This window comes from Botryllus schlosseri, chromosome 6 (assembly GCF_051294905.1).
Source record: "Botryllus schlosseri isolate E-star chromosome 6, Bs_hap1, whole genome shotgun sequence".
NCBI lineage: Eukaryota > Metazoa > Chordata > Ascidiacea > Stolidobranchia > Styelidae > Botryllus > Botryllus schlosseri.
In genome coordinates, this window is record NC_137241.1 from 264,434 (window position 1) to 276,532 (window position 12,099).

The window sequence follows — 12,099 nt, forward strand, 5'->3', positions numbered from 1 at the left end:
GGTTGCTCGAATACGCGATATTCGGTACCCAAAGTGTCTTTTCATCGCTGTCCAAACCCTATTGCTGGAAAGGATTATGAAGACTGTGAAAGGGGTCCATCTACTTTGTGAATGTCGGCAATGTCGGCGCAATGTCGGCGCAATGTCGGCAATGTCGGCGCAATGTAGGTGCAATATACGAACTTATACCGTGCAATATACTTATATTCAAATAATTATAACTGATATTATACTTGACAGATAGCAAGTCGATGATATTGCCGCAATGTCGATAATACCAGCGCAATGTCGACAATGCCGGCGCAATGTCGATAATGTAAGCGCAATGTCGCCGCAATGTAGATACAAAATACCAACTTATAACTTACAATAGACATATTTAAAAAAATTTTTAGTAGATATGGCTCATGTTTAATTGGGTGAGTATGCTCTGCTTGATATTTTACTTGACCGATAGCAATGTCGATGTTGCCGCAATGTCGATAATACCAGCGCAATGTCGACAATGCCTGCGCAATGTTGATAATTCGGTGCAATATCAGCAATGTCGCCGCAATGTAGGTACAATATACGAACTTATACCTTACAATATACATATGTATATTGTAAGTTATAAGTTCGTATTTTGTATCTACATTGCGCTCACATTATCGACATTGCGCCGGCATTGTCGACATTGCGCTGGTATTATCGACATTGCGGCAACATCATCGACATTGCTATCTGTCAAGTATAATATCAGTTATAATTAGGGCTGGGCAAAATCGAGTACCTGAGTGATTCGATTCTGAATCGAGTATTTTGCTTCGAGTCGAGTCGAGTAATCGAGTATCACTTATTATGACGTCACAGCTGTAGGGGAGATGACAAAATTCAAAATACCGGCTTTTATCCTACCACAAATAGTATAAAGCCTGTCGCACACCATGTAAGGTTTGTTTGTAGCTTTGCAATGCGTCTTATGTATGCTGGTATACGACCGATCGAAATTTCAAGGCTTCGAGAATGGATAATGGTATCGAATTCTAATTTTCGCTGATAAATTCACTCTTATTGACATGGAGCGTACGATTTCAGTACTCGAAAAAATCACGTTTTACTACTCGACTCGAATCATTAAAATTAATACTCGATTCAGATTCGAGTACTCGAATCATTGTGCCCACCCCTAGTTATAATTATTTGAATATAAGTATATTTCACGGTATAAGTTCGTATATTGCACCTACATTGCGCCAACATTGCCGACATTGCGCCAACATTGCCGACATTGCGCCGACATTGCCGACATTGCACCGACATTGCCGACATTCACAAAGTAGATGGACCCCTGTGAAAGTGATATCCAATCCCTGTCAAGTGATGATAGCTTCCACCCAACAGAGTTAGATGGCGAGTCAGAGTGAGTACTTGAACAGTGCAATCATATTTGTACCAAGTCTTCACCAAGATATTGATTTGCAGGCATTCAGATTCAGAGGAATGTCTGGAGAATAGCAAGACGCAGTTTGTGATTGTGGACAGAAATAAGCTGGTGAGCATTTTTCAACATTGTCCAATGTGTCAATCAAAGTCGGACGTGCAAGAGTCTGGTTTAGGTAGCACACTGAGAGTCAAGCAAGACTGCACAAACTGCTCATACTCCAGATTTTGATTTACGGGTAGTGTAGATGCTGTTACATCCTTTAAAAATATAGCCTACTTGACTGTATCAAAAAGAAACAAACTGCTCCATTCAGCATATATACAAGATACATAGGCCTAAATTTAAGTTACAATGAATAGCATCTTTGATTCTGTTGTTTACGATTATGACAATCCATTTTCAGATTCATTGGCATATGAAAGGATTTGCGATATTCTCTACTCCACGCGAATGAAAAATGACATACGCCATCTATCGCCGAATGGAAACACTGCTGGAAGTGAATCATTCAATGCCCTCCTCAATCTTTTCTGCGCAAAGTTATATCACTACAACCATATTTCAGTCAAAAAGCCAGGTAGGTACCTTGCAGTGTCTCGGCTATTCAAAACAACCTATATCAGATTTTAGCATAATTACTAGCCTCATCAATTATGCATTTTTTGTAGGATGCAGTTGGCAATCCTGCATTTCAATGAAAATTGCTCGAAAACTCAGAAAATGTCGAAAGAAGGAGCACCGCGGAAAATTTACCCGAAGTACAAAAATGGGGAATGTACGGTCCACAAGATACTTGAAAATTCAACATTTGGTAACTGCCGTCGATCCTACTGCATCATAAGATTTCGTCATATTGTTATGCCTGTTCTAGATTACTGCAATGAGCTTGTCGAAGAAGTTCAAGCACTCATCAAAACTGGACCAGAAACTGATGTTGAGTTGAGCGATTGTGCTGAGACCGTTCCACCTCCTCAGACTAGCAGCATAATCAAAATTAGCAGAGAGGAAGCTATTGCCCGACCGACATAAAACCCGATATGCTTTTCTGCCTGACACAGTAGTTATTTTGGTCGATGATATGCGTTTATTATTTGGAATACAACTGTACATTCACAATGTGGCGTTACTTAACTGGAATCCTTTGTAAGAATTTGACGTAAATTTTGTTCGGACAGCAGTAACAACGCATGCAGGCAGGAGTTTCCGCTGGTTTTTGCCACAGAATCCCCATACCCAGCGAACACAATTTCTGTAGACAGTATGTTTCAACTTCCTGAAAAGTGAAAACAAGTGTATTAGCGCGAGAAAAGTATTTGGCAACCGAATCAGAGACTCATCCTATTCATGCATTGAACTTGATGTTATTATTCTGCCGCCATATTCCTGTTGATATCCATAGTAGGACATCTGCAATACGTCAACGTCCAGACACACTGAATTCCATCCTGGCAATTCTGTGATACACTTTAATTCTGTCAGTAACTCTCGGAACCTCCTTACAGCAAAAACTTATCAAGACATCAGATATCAAGATACATGACTGAAACGAGCTATTACACTACAGACTATATATACAACTGTATTTCATGTAGTCTCGACGAGTGGCTTGTGCTGAGCAAGCTAGGCTGATCATGACCCATCATATGAAGCTGCAAGGGGTTCCACTCACGTGGGATAGAGCGCATCAACACCTGAACCAATCCGGCATTTAAACGGTAATTTTGTAAGTACGTGCAAAAATGATACTTACATTCGACATCCGAGTACTCGGACTCAGTCTCAATATCACTTGGCAAATCCGTTACAATGGAAACCTCGGTCATAACTGACTAGAATAAAAACTGCGAGAACACAAACAGCCGCTGTGACCGGTGTTGATAATATGTGTCACTCACTTGACGTCACAATGCACATTCTGCTTTTTCTGTAAACATGCCAATATTGGAACTTTCAGTCAAAATTACGGCAATTTCCCATTGAGTTGAAACACGGAAAGTCGGTAATTTCGTTATGAAAAAAAATTCTGAACATGATTCCGCAAAGTTGTCATGAAGATGCAGTTGACCTTTAAAGGGTCGATCACACACAATGCGACCAGATCAACAGCGATCGATGCGGCGGAGCATTTCTTTGTATCTTTATCTTAATGATCGCGAGCGCGATTCCGTCCGAATGACGATGCGACGAGAACTGCTTGCGAAAATATAAATTTTATTCCACTCATGGCCCTGGAACCCCCACAATCAGCCCCAAATTATCATTGTTGAGGAGATCGGCGGTGTGACGCAACAATTCTGTCTGGCGAAATGAGAGAGAGATATGATATGATATTCTTTTTCGCCTGCACCATCGAGAGAGAGAGAGAGAGAGAGTCTTTATTTTCATCCAATCAAAATACATAACACACGGCAGTGATGGTGGTACAGAAAATATGCTTGCACAGTATTCGGTATTAGATAGGAATGATCGATAAGACCGTGAAGGTCATCTAGTCTGATCACACCAGCATCAAACAGGTACACTTGACTCTAAGCAGTCTGGCTGTAAAAAAGGTTACAGTAGTTAAAAAAATAAAATAGAAGAAAAATTAAACGATGGTAGCAAATGATCAATGAAGCAATGTCTGGGCGAGGTAGGGCAACAGTGTTAGTGTAACGACAAGAGGTGATCAAGTAGGGCTTTTTTGAATCTATTATAAGGCAATTCACGGATGTGTGGTGGTAATGCATTCCAGATGATAGGTCCCGAGTAGTCGATAGATCTCTTAGTTAGGTTGCTATTGGGTGGGGGTAAGTAGATATTTCCTTTAGACGAGGATCTCGTGTAGTGGGAGTGGACATTTTTGGCAGGTATGAAAAAGTCATCAAACACAGGAGGCAAACTATTGGAAAAATATTTGTGAATGACTTTTGATACTTCGAAGCGATATAGTTTGTCAACTTGCAAAATTCGGTGCTTACGGTAGTAAGGCGATAGTTTGGTACGTAAAGGTACAGATGAGATCAGCCGTATCGCACGGTTTTGCAGGGTTCGAATTCTGCACAAAAATGTTGTGCATGCACTTCCCCATACTACGATTCCATATTGCAGGTGAGAGTGGCAAAGAGAGAAATAGATGGTTCGTAGTACTGATCTGGAAACCAAAGATTGCAGACGGGTCATTATTCCCACACACCGAGCTAGTTTTGATATTGTGCACTCAATATGCTGCTTCCAGGACATTTTGGCATCAATGGTGACGCCAAGATATTTGCTGAGTCACATATGGAGATTTGTTTATGGCCCTTTTCATACCGGATTTACGAAACTCTTTCGGGAACAAGTTCCGAAACAGGCGATGTTCACATAGAGAAAAAATTACCGAAACAGTTCCGGGAAAAGAACGCGTTCATACCTATTTAGAGTTACCGCGAACTTATGTTCATACAGATCGTTTTTTCGGTAAATTCGCGGGAAATTATGGCCAGTATGAACGCGATTCTCCGTAAGTGTTGATAGTTACGAAACCATGTCTGTGGGGTGTTCCAGTTGTAATATGCTTGTGGAAAACGATGTGGGAGAGGCATATTCGTGAGATGCGGAGAAGTTGGCTCCAACTTTTAGCTAGGGATGTTGCGGATATGCCTTCTCGATGTGTATGGGGCTCTATAGGCTACTCAATATAACTGGATCAGTAATAGAGACCGAGCATGTTCCTGGCTTATATTATTAACCGAAGCTGAGAGCAGAAACTGAAAGCCAGCAAAGAGGACAGAGTCCTGGAATGAAAAGAACCACCGATCACATCTGCGTACGACAAAGTCAGTTTATCTAGTTGTGATTGCTGTATAATGGTTTGAGTAAATCTAATCTTATGTACACTGTACAGAAAAACCAGGGAATTCGAGAAATCCGTGAGAGAAGCATTTGGTGTACTCTGCGACGAGCTTCGAAACCATAACGAAAAGCAGCCAGCAAATTATACGAACTCAATTTCTCTTGCTTGCTGAGTAGCTGTCGCTCTTTGGAGGGTAGCCAATGAAGCCAATCGTTTATTAAATCCAGGTAAACGATTTTAATACAAATAATTGCTGGTGCCTAGTGGGGCTAGCCACAATGATTCGAGTACTCGAATCTGAATCGAGTAATAACTTTAATGATTCGAGTCGAGTAGTAAAATACTATTTTTCGAGTACTGTAATTATACTGAAAGTTGATTTGCTAAAGAGAATTATACCGTAGTTTTGATACTATTTTCCACTGAGTAAGCCTTGAAACCTTGATTGGCCGTGTCGCAACATACGAGATATAGCACAAAGCTACGAACGTTGCTGGAAATAACACATTTCCGAAGTCAGGACCATCTCATGGTCATAAGTCCATAACAGTCAAGCAGTGCAATGAAAATGGTATGGTCGAAAAAAACAAAGTATCTTTAATGCGACGGACAATAGGCGTTATGTTTTTTATGGTGGCATAAAAGGTAGCCTACACACTTAAATTTTGGCATTGTACATTGTGTTGTGATGTCATCATGATGATACTCGACTCGAATCGAAGTGTAATAAGTGATTCAGAATCGAATTTATCAGGCACTCGATTTTTCCCAACCCTAGTGCATCGTAATATTTCTATATTTGTCATGGCGGAACGTCAGCCAGTTTTTGCGTAGCATACCACTACAAAAAGGTCAGACAAATTTGGTCTTGAATCATTATGTTTGAAAAAGAAGTCTGAAAGACCAATTGTTCTTGCCAAGTAGGCTACTTTCTATCTCGAAAGTAAGACCCAAATTGATGGAAGATAGACTTAAACTGGAAACTGAGCAGGCAACACAATGACTTGGACTCAAGTCATAAAACCATGTCTCGAACTCGACGCTCTGCTCGATGAGTAGGACTCGGATTTGACACGGTGGTAAATTGAAAATATATTGACTTGAATCTAGTCAAAACTATTGAAGTGGGATCGACTTGTGACTAGGTTACAACCCTGCTCACTCTTAAGACTGAAATTGCTGAAAATGAGACCAAATTTGTATATTTTTTGTAGTGTAGTCAGACATGTAGGCTACATTGTACATCAACCTACTCAGTTAATTTTAGTTACTAAAACTCCTACTCAGTTAATTTTAGTTACTAAAACTAAGTAGTTCTAGTTGTGGATTTGAAAAAGTGAATAGTTTTTGGTTCTAGTTGCGGATATTTGAAAGTGAGTAGTTCTAGTTCTAATTGCAGATTTTGAAAAGTTGATGGTTCTAGTTCAGGGTCGGCCAGCCCGTGGCTCGTGAGTTAATTTCCGAAATTAGTAGTATTATCAAAAATGGATTGCACAGATTGTGAACTTGCAAGGCCAATCAAAAATTTGATTTGTCTGGCCGCAACACTCGAGATGTGATGACTGAAATATCAGTTCCGACGCATTGGTGGATCTATGAGCCAGTCACATTTTGGTAGATCTTCGTACACTACAATAAAGCAGAATACTTGCGATAGATTTATCAAAAGTAAAAATTTTCTGCACGCTTAGCGCAACATCTTGTCACTCGATTTCTTGCTTTTAATATTGTTACCCCTTCGTGAAAATGAAAGAACGCCTAATGTAGCGGATTGAGTCTAACGTATATATATATTCGCGACCTCCCGTTAGCACTCGCAGAAAGACCGTTGACTATGAAACCTAGGCACAAAATGATTGCCGCATGTTGGACGAAGCTTTCGATATCGATATGTCCAGGTGCTGAATAGTCCAGTCCTTGCAAACTGAGCCCAACAATATGCATCAGGCTTGCAATATAGTGGGGTGACAATATTATAAATTTATCAACTTCAAAAAATTTTCGCACTTGGCACGGCTAGTGGCCCGCAGAATAGTTCGTCAATCGAATGTGGCGATTTGGCTGAAAAGGTTGGCCACCCCTGTTCTAGTTGCTAGTTTAAAAAATTGAGTAGTTAAAGTTGCGCATTTTGAAATTCCAGCGCATTTTGAAATTCCAGTACACAGTACAAGTCTTGAGTGTTGTGGGTGGATAAAAAATTACCACAGCAACATTTGTACCAAACATGCATTTGCTGCATTCACATGCATTTGCTGCATTCAAGTTTTTCAGGATGACTTCATGATTGGGAGCCAGAGGGTTCAGTACTAGCCTACATAACTGATGACACAGCCTATCCCTTTCAGCCCCGGCTCACGAAGCCTTTTCCCTGAAACACAAACAGAGCATAAGCTAGAGCTAATTTCAAATATGTAATATAAATTTCCTATCTGCCGCCCGTAAAATTCACAATTGCTTTTTCAGAAACTTAGCAAAGCACACATGAAGGTTGAAAGATTTTGGTCGACTGAAGGCGCGGTGTTCGGCTTAGCTCAGAAACTGCAATCCGCTAAGGCCAGAATGATACAGATGGTATACGCAATGAAGCCAAGACCTGGTGGTGATCCAAATATCGCTGGCCCAGACGTCGGAAATGCCCTGTGTGAATTTCTCAATAAACAGGCTCTTGCTTAACGAGATGTGTTTGTGCTGTTTCATTTTATTCATGAGAAAAACTATAACTTGATGCACACTTGGACAGGTCCATCTTTTTCATCAGTATCCTCCATCTAGACCTGCGAAAAAATCAGATTAAGTTACACTTGCCTAACATTGTGTGACAAAGGTGTGTGACAAAGGAATGAGAATGACTTGGTTGTAACAAGAAAATGAAGGCATATGTGAAAACCAAATTATGGCTTGGATGATGTACGATGGTTTACCAGCCCGTTCGTACAATTTCAATTTTGGTTAGTGATTCAGAGCTAAGGACATCATTCTCTGATGTGCTGCCACTACTATCAAAGCAGATATTACTAAATCCCCTTTTCAGTAGGCGTATATGATGGTGACTAACCTACGCACAGCATATCCGTGGTTAGAAACTTGCCTTTGATGTAACAAATTTGGTAAGGGTTAAGATCGCCTACCAAATTAGTGTTGAAGTCTCAAAGTTTTCAGGCAACTCACCCAATGCTGCATCATTTGGAGATGGTGTTCTACCTTTTAAGCCGTGCTCTGTTTACAAAACCGCAGAAAAAATAAGCTGACTAGTAGTCAGTGACTACGTATTGTGAGCATACAGAATATAAATCCAAGAATAATGCATTCCCAACACCATTACACAAGAAGATCAAAATGCCGCAGGTAGCTGACCTCGAAATACAAGCAGCCTGAATGAACAGCGAGTTACCGTAACTAAAAGTTTGATTGACAGCGTTCCGGGAACCCAGCTGCGCCATTCGTGTTCATACTCAGTCGGTCCCGTAAAAATCTCCGAAAATAAGCGCGTTCATACCGCCCCGAAAAACCGATGTTATGTTCACATAGAGGGGTTCCGGTAAAGATTTTCGAGAAATGTTATTACCGGAACCCCGGTATGAAAAGGGCCTATGATTGATGTCCACAGTGAAACCATGATTGGCATTATTTAAAAGGAGCATCTCGGTCTTATCTGCATTCAAACTTAGTTTGTTTGCTTGCAGCCATCTCGACACTTTTGGGAGTTCCCTATTCACAGATGCATGCAAATCATCGACAGTGTTGGAGGTAATGAAGAGGTGAGTATCATCAGCAAATAGCGTTGTGCGGAATAAAGATGCATTATTGACGACGGAGTTGCGATACGGCCGCGTGAGGTCATCTAGTGTGCGCCCCCGTTGTTTTTTTCTCCATGCCATCCGTGATTGCTGAGCGCCTAGCAGGATAGCTGCGGATACCACTTTTTAAGTGTAAGGTATGACGGCCTATCGATTGAGAGGCCGGACGCATACCCATTACACCAGTGATTCCCAAGTGCGGCCCTGAGGGCCGCATGCGGCCCCCAGCAAGCCTTCTTGCGGCCCCCACAAAAATATTGAGAAATCGATTTATGAAAAAAAGTATATTTATAAAATATTATTTTTTGGCTTGGAGTCTGGGGTTATCAATTAGGAATGCAGGAAAATTGTGAGTAGACTGCTAAGGTTGCGTCACTGCTGTTTCAATGCAATGTGCCCTAACTTTCTAGTTGACCGAGCAGTACCAGGTATTGAAAGGATCGTAACTGCCGCACCCCAATCCAATTGAGGGGGATCGAGCTCAAAGGGGGCCCAAAATTATTTAGTGAATTAGCTTAAATTACAGAGTATTTTATGAAATTTTATGCAACTTTTTCAAAACATTTTCAAGTTTCTAAGTCGGCTACCTTAATTATTGGGTACTCTTCCACCAAGATAAAATACGCAAGATTTATAGAAGTGGCCATATCGGCGTTGGCCATTACCGCGCCACGACGCACGAATACATATAAAGTTTGTAACATGTAACATGTAACATGTGACTCCAAGAAGTGTGCCAGAACGCTCGGCAGCGAGAAAACCTTGGCCGAAAAGGACTGCCCTTACGCTGACCGAAAACTTTGTTATGTATATACAAAATACATATAGGTATAATTGACCATAGGCGCCTAAATGACTGGCGCCGAATGTTCATGCCTTGGCAGTCTGAACCTCACGAGACAAATAGGCTACCATCCCGCAGGGAAGAATTATATGCCGGTGAAGAACTACCAATTTGAAATCGTGTGCATCTTTTAGTTTAGTACGTTTGGGCGAATCTATATTTTTTGATATAGCAGACTGGAGGTCACGAAATAACATCATGTAACGAAGTCGTACCAACGCGTCAGCCCGTCCGAATATGTTTAATTATTATTTACGGGCCCTATACTGTTTCAAAGACACCTCACTCAGCTTTACCGGTAAATCTGATTACGTGAGAAGAGAGGACAAGTAATTGATAGCAATATATATGCATTATGCAATTACCGATCTTATTGACCTATTTTATTTTAAATCATCGGAAATTTTCGCGTTCCACGCTGGATCACTAAACGGTGATCCTGATTTCGTGGCAGAAGCGAGCAACGGGACGGGGGGGGGGGGGGGGGGTCGGTTTATCATCTTATGGGAGCTCAAGACCCAAGTGTTTTGGGGGTCTGACGAAGTGCTGTTTCGTTTCTTTCCGGATATACGCTCGAAGCTGTTTAATTATTATTGAGTGGTCCTACCTTTTCAAACACAACTCACTCGGCTCAACCGGTCAATCTGATTACGTGAGCAGAGAGAGGATAAAATTGATACCAATATATACTATTCCCGATTATATTGACCGATTCAATCATGAATTATATAAATTTTTCGCGCTACGCGCGATTAGTCGGGCGAAGCTGCCTAAAACGGATACCCGATTTAGATGATAAATAGCGCTCGAAGTTCGGTTTATCACCGTGCGGGGGGGGGGGGGGGGGCAAGAGCAACGTTTTAGGAGGGCCTGATGAAGTGCTGTTATGGCCCTGGGTATTGATAACTAATTTACGGATAGATGTGCAACAAGTGACTCACGATTGAATACGCCGAGATGGGTGCTGCTTAGCCGACAAAAAAACAGCATAATTGGTAGTCCTATAGCTCGCGACCAAAGCGTCCGAATAATTTAATATGTCGGTGTTTATCGAAAGCAAGTGTCGCACTGCTTCCAAAAATACGAATTAAAATCTCGCCAGGGCAATAAAACTGCTCCAAAATAGCCAGTCAAGGTTGATTGATCTGAACAACGGCAGCACGGCAACACAATGGCCAATGGCGTCAAGCAAATAATCGGAACAATGCCAATTTTCATATTTTGGTGACGATTTTGGGTTCCTTTCATTGCCCTGGTATTCGTGCGGCCCCGACCGTACTCTGAAATTCGAAATTTGGCCCTGCCACCGAAAAAGTTTGGGAACCACTGCATTACACTATCTCGCTCAAGAGCAAGGATCGCGATGTGGCTGCGCGACGAGAGTGAGATCAGCTGGCGTCGCGGCAATATCAATGTGCAATCGCGTCGCAGAGAAACGCTACGCTGTTGATACTTTTCCTATGCGCTTCGGTACAAGCGAGCATTTCTTACCAGCCTTTCCTTGACTTGTAAGGGTAGAACTGGGTCTACAGAATGTATTAGGGCCCTACCAATTTTCGCGCATCATATCCTTCAACTTATAGAGATATTTAGGCTACGTCTAAATAGTCTACATTGAATATGTCAGATTATTATGATATCGATTGCCTTATGCCGCATTTTGCGTGGGGCTCCAGTGACATGTCGTGGGGGTGATACTTTTTATAGGGGCTTCGCTAAAAGCGAACCAGCCTTTGCTTGACTTGTAAGGGTAGAACTGGGTCCACAGAATGTATCAGGGCCCTATCAATTTTCGCGCATTATCCTTCAACTTATAGAGATATTTAGGCTACGTCTAAGTAGTCTACATTGCCTACATAGGGTTATGACTAGAAAAAAAAATTTGCCTGTAGCAGGAATTAATGTGCATTTTGGTACAGATTTAAAAAATTATAATCGTTTTGTTCAACCGAAAAAAATGTCCCGCACAAACCAACTTCAATTTTCGACACTGGTCCAAATATAGAAAAAAATTACAATTCAAAGGTATTCTTTGCTACAAATTTAATCTTCATATACATGTTCTTTTGTACTTCTGGTAAAGTAAATCCATCAATTTGACTTCTCTTTCTGTTATTATGTTAGTGCCAGGGACATCTACAACGGAAATATCCGACTTCCAATGGGATTTTAAGGCACTTTATCGCTGCAGGACATTTGAGCGCAGAAATAGCGG

The 12,099-nt window shown here is 41.3% G+C and overlaps 1 protein-coding gene and 4 long non-coding RNA genes across 7 annotated transcripts in view; 2 read left to right on the forward strand and 3 right to left on the reverse strand.

Annotated features, from left to right (window-relative positions):
• The window catches only part of LOC145441130 (uncharacterized), a 46,322-nt gene that overhangs the window by 25,837 nt on the left and 8,386 nt on the right, over positions 1–12,099 (reverse strand). The gene's annotated exons all lie outside the window — the stretch shown is intronic.
• LOC145441124 (uncharacterized) lies at positions 1,245–2,542 on the forward strand. Of its 3 annotated transcripts, XM_080318930.1 has the most exons (5): positions 1,245–1,402; positions 1,465–1,534; positions 1,830–2,003; positions 2,095–2,237; positions 2,298–2,542. In XM_080318930.1, exons 3-5 carry the CDS (start codon positions 1,877–1,879, stop codon positions 2,367–2,369), a joined length of 342 nt encoding a protein of 113 aa, XP_080175056.1. In that variant the 5' UTR covers positions 1,245–1,402; positions 1,465–1,534; positions 1,830–1,876; the 3' UTR covers positions 2,370–2,542. The 3 variants fall into 3 exon arrangements, with proteins under 3 accessions (XP_080175056.1, XP_080175055.1, XP_080175057.1); XM_080318929.1 differs by having other exon boundaries at positions 1,465–2,003; XM_080318931.1 differs by lacking the exons at positions 2,095–2,237; positions 2,298–2,542 and having other exon boundaries at positions 1,260–1,402; positions 1,830–1,950.
• LOC145441128 (uncharacterized) lies at positions 2,488–3,787 on the reverse strand. The gene is made up of 2 exons (XR_013915746.1): positions 3,177–3,787; positions 2,488–3,117 (listed from the first exon to the last, which is right to left on the reverse strand). It is a non-coding gene; the product is annotated as an uncharacterized LOC145441128 (long non-coding RNA).
• On the forward strand, positions 5,073–7,921 carry LOC145441126 (uncharacterized). The gene is made up of 3 exons (XR_013915743.1): positions 5,073–5,226; positions 5,295–5,470; positions 7,707–7,921. It is a non-coding gene; the product is annotated as an uncharacterized LOC145441126 (long non-coding RNA).
• Positions 7,926–11,955, reverse strand: LOC145441125 (uncharacterized). Its single transcript, XR_013915742.1, has 2 exons — positions 8,412–11,955; positions 7,926–8,017 (listed from the first exon to the last, which is right to left on the reverse strand). It is a non-coding gene; the product is annotated as an uncharacterized LOC145441125 (long non-coding RNA).

Coding starts and splice junctions, on each gene's coding strand:
- LOC145441124 (XM_080318929.1), top strand. CDS start 1,778: ATGAATAGCATCTTTGATTCTGTTGTTTACGATTATGACAATCCATTT. Junction 2,004..2,094: donor TATTTCAGTCAAAAAGCCAG/GTAGGTACCTTG, acceptor CATTTTTTGTAG/GATGCAGTTGGCAATCCTGC. Junction 2,238..2,297: donor ACTTGAAAATTCAACATTTG/GTAACTGCCGTC, acceptor TGCCTGTTCTAG/ATTACTGCAATGAGCTTGTC.